We start from the raw sequence: 2,628 nt of genomic DNA, 5'->3' as shown, positions 1-2,628 counted from the left end.
CACCTGATCAAACCGGCCAATCCAATTGAAGAGTTGTATTCACACCTTGTTTCTGTTAGCGCACTATTACATAATCATATTTGTTCTTGCATTTTATATCCTATGAAAATGCTTTTACATCATGTTCTCCTGCACATAGCTGCCAGAGGATGTACTTACTTCCTGTCACATGATGGTAGATGCACTTTGTGAATGAGGCCAATTACTTTACTGCGTTGTACATCTCTACGGTAAATTTTACTAAATACATTTTTATCTTTTTCATTTCCTCAGTATATCATTAGCTACAGCTGTTTACTTTTGTTTCCCAGGGATATAAGTAGGTCCGCTGTGCTATCTGCATCGGATACAACTGTATCTATAGATCAGCTTTGTAGTGAAAAGTTGCCACCCCTGTGTTCTATGTAATCAAGTATCTTGCTATCTAAATATAATATACAGGTATAGGAACATTTATCTAGTATCCAGGAAGTGCTGAAAATAAGAAAGGAAATAAATAATTTTTGCTGCTTAGAGATCATGGAACGTACACAGTGCTTCCTGCTTCATCATCATCATCATCATCATCATCACCATTTATTTATAGAGTGCCACTAATTCCGCAGCCCTGTACAAAGAACTCACTCACATCAGTCCCTGGCCCATTGAAGCTTACAGTCTAAATTCCCTAACACGCACACACATAGACACAGACTCAGAGAGAGAGACTAGGGTCAATTTGATAGCAGACTATTATCCTACTAGTATGTCTTTGGAGTGTGGGAGGAAACCAGAGCACCCAGAGGAAACCCACGCAAATACGGGGGGAACATACAAACTCCACACAGATAAAGCCATAGTTGGGAATCAAGCTCATGACCCCAGTGCTCTGAGGCAGAAGTGCTAACCATTAAGCCACTGTGTTGCCCCGTCTCTGTGCCTTGTCAATGTCTAGTCACAGAAATGAGGAGAAGATTGTAATACACATAAACATGATCACTGAGAATATGCTCATAAAGACACTTTTAGGAACATAACCCCACACTACAATGAAGAGAAAAATGTCACAGAAGCAGACATTATTACCAAACACAATCTCCTGCAATCACCGTGAGAACTGGACCAACACAACTTGGTAAGTAGGAGAATGTCATACACACAAACATGATCATTGAGAGTGTTGTTTTACAGTCATGGTGAAGAGGGCTGCTACACAACGTAGGGTGGTGAATAATGTCCGAGGAAGCATGGAAGACAGGGATCATTATGTGTTTTAGTATGTTTCCTCAACTGTGCTTCATTACTTCTTTTTAAAGCTTCTGACGTCCAAGGATTTCTTGTTGCTCACTAGAATTCCTGGAAATATATTTCTCTGTAATCTGTAAAGGTAGTTATGTTGTCCACATAATTTATATTTTCTAAGCGTTCAACAAGAAGCATTGGTCTCTGCATTCTCTTTCTCGCAAGATGCAATCCAGTATTTATACCACCGGGTTCCAAAATTTAGCCTTTTCAGCACATGTACCAGACCCTCCAGAAAGGCTTTCTTAAACGAGGCTGATGAAAAGTAAAATATGATAGGATCCACAGATGCATTAAAAGTGCTGAGGAGCAGAGTGTAGGATCTCCATTTTGGGCTATCACCCTCAATATAACCCACAACGTGTGATAAGTTATAGGGCATGAAGCAGATAATGAAGTTGATAAGAGTTCCCACCACCAAGCCAATGGCTCTCAGTTTTCTTTTCCTCTGTATGCGAGACTGGGACATGATGATCTTGATAAAATTGACATAACAGAAGACAGTGATCAGAAACGGGATAAAAAAGAGTAGAATGCATATCTCCAGGCGCACAGGTAGTAGAATTTCCAACTGGGGTGGTGAAAATGTGCTATAACACATTGTGCTGTTGGTTTCCGTCAAGTTGCTAGGCACAATATGTTCTACAATGTAGACAATACTGCAGTGTACTGATGCAATGCACCAAATGAATATACTTGCCACGACAGAGTAGAACCGTTTACGTAGCATTTTGTACTTTATCGGAAAAGCGATTGCCAGATATCTCTCCACGCTTATGGCCATGAGGAAGAGTGAGGTGATGTAAATGCTGCTGAAGTGCATAAAAGTAGACAAAGGGCAAAAAACATAGGGTAAAAGCCATCTCATACCAGATGCTGCTTCCACCATACGAAATGGGAGAAACATCAAAAGGAGCAAATCAGAAATAGTCAAGTTGATCAGCAAAATGTCCACGGGAACAAGATTTTGATTACATTTTTTAATAAGTGTGCAAAGGGCTGTTATATTTAGAGGGAGCCCAGTTACAAAAGTAGCTAAGTAGACAAAGAAAAAGAGGTACTCTGCTCCATGGAAATCAATCATGATTCACTCACAAGAACGTCATCCCAGTGATAATGGCAGTGTAGAAATATAGAAGGTTCCTCGTGGCTTGTTCTTGCACTTGATTTTTTTCAATGCGCTGAATAAAATTGAAGAATACAAAAGCACATATTAGTGATAACAAGTTAGTGTATACATTTTGTTTCATATAGAGGTTTCATTCTGTTTCAAATAGAGTTTCCCTTGACACAACATCAGTAGTCTGTGCTTCGGGAGATCATTCCCTAATCCTTCCACTTTATAAC

General features: G+C 39.6%; 1 protein-coding gene across 1 annotated transcript; it reads right to left on the bottom strand.

The window, feature by feature from the left end:
- Positions 1-1,405: 1,405 nt before the first annotated feature.
- On the bottom strand, positions 1,406-2,365 carry LOC142107461 (free fatty acid receptor 3-like). The gene has a single exon (XM_075190897.1). The coding sequence runs from the start codon at positions 2,363-2,365 to the stop codon at positions 1,406-1,408; it is 960 nt and encodes a 319-aa protein (XP_075046998.1).
- Positions 2,366-2,628: the final 263 nt, after the last annotated feature.

This window comes from Mixophyes fleayi, chromosome 11, assembly GCF_038048845.1.
Source record: "Mixophyes fleayi isolate aMixFle1 chromosome 11, aMixFle1.hap1, whole genome shotgun sequence".
Lineage (NCBI taxonomy): Eukaryota > Metazoa > Chordata > Amphibia > Anura > Limnodynastidae > Mixophyes > Mixophyes fleayi.
This window is presented reverse-complemented; position numbering and strand designations above follow the sequence as displayed.

Excerpts from the sequence above, each read along its gene's own strand:
- LOC142107461 (XM_075190897.1), bottom strand. The coding sequence starts at position 2,365 with ATGATTGATTTCCATGGAGCAGAGTACCTCTTTTTCTTTGTCTACTTA.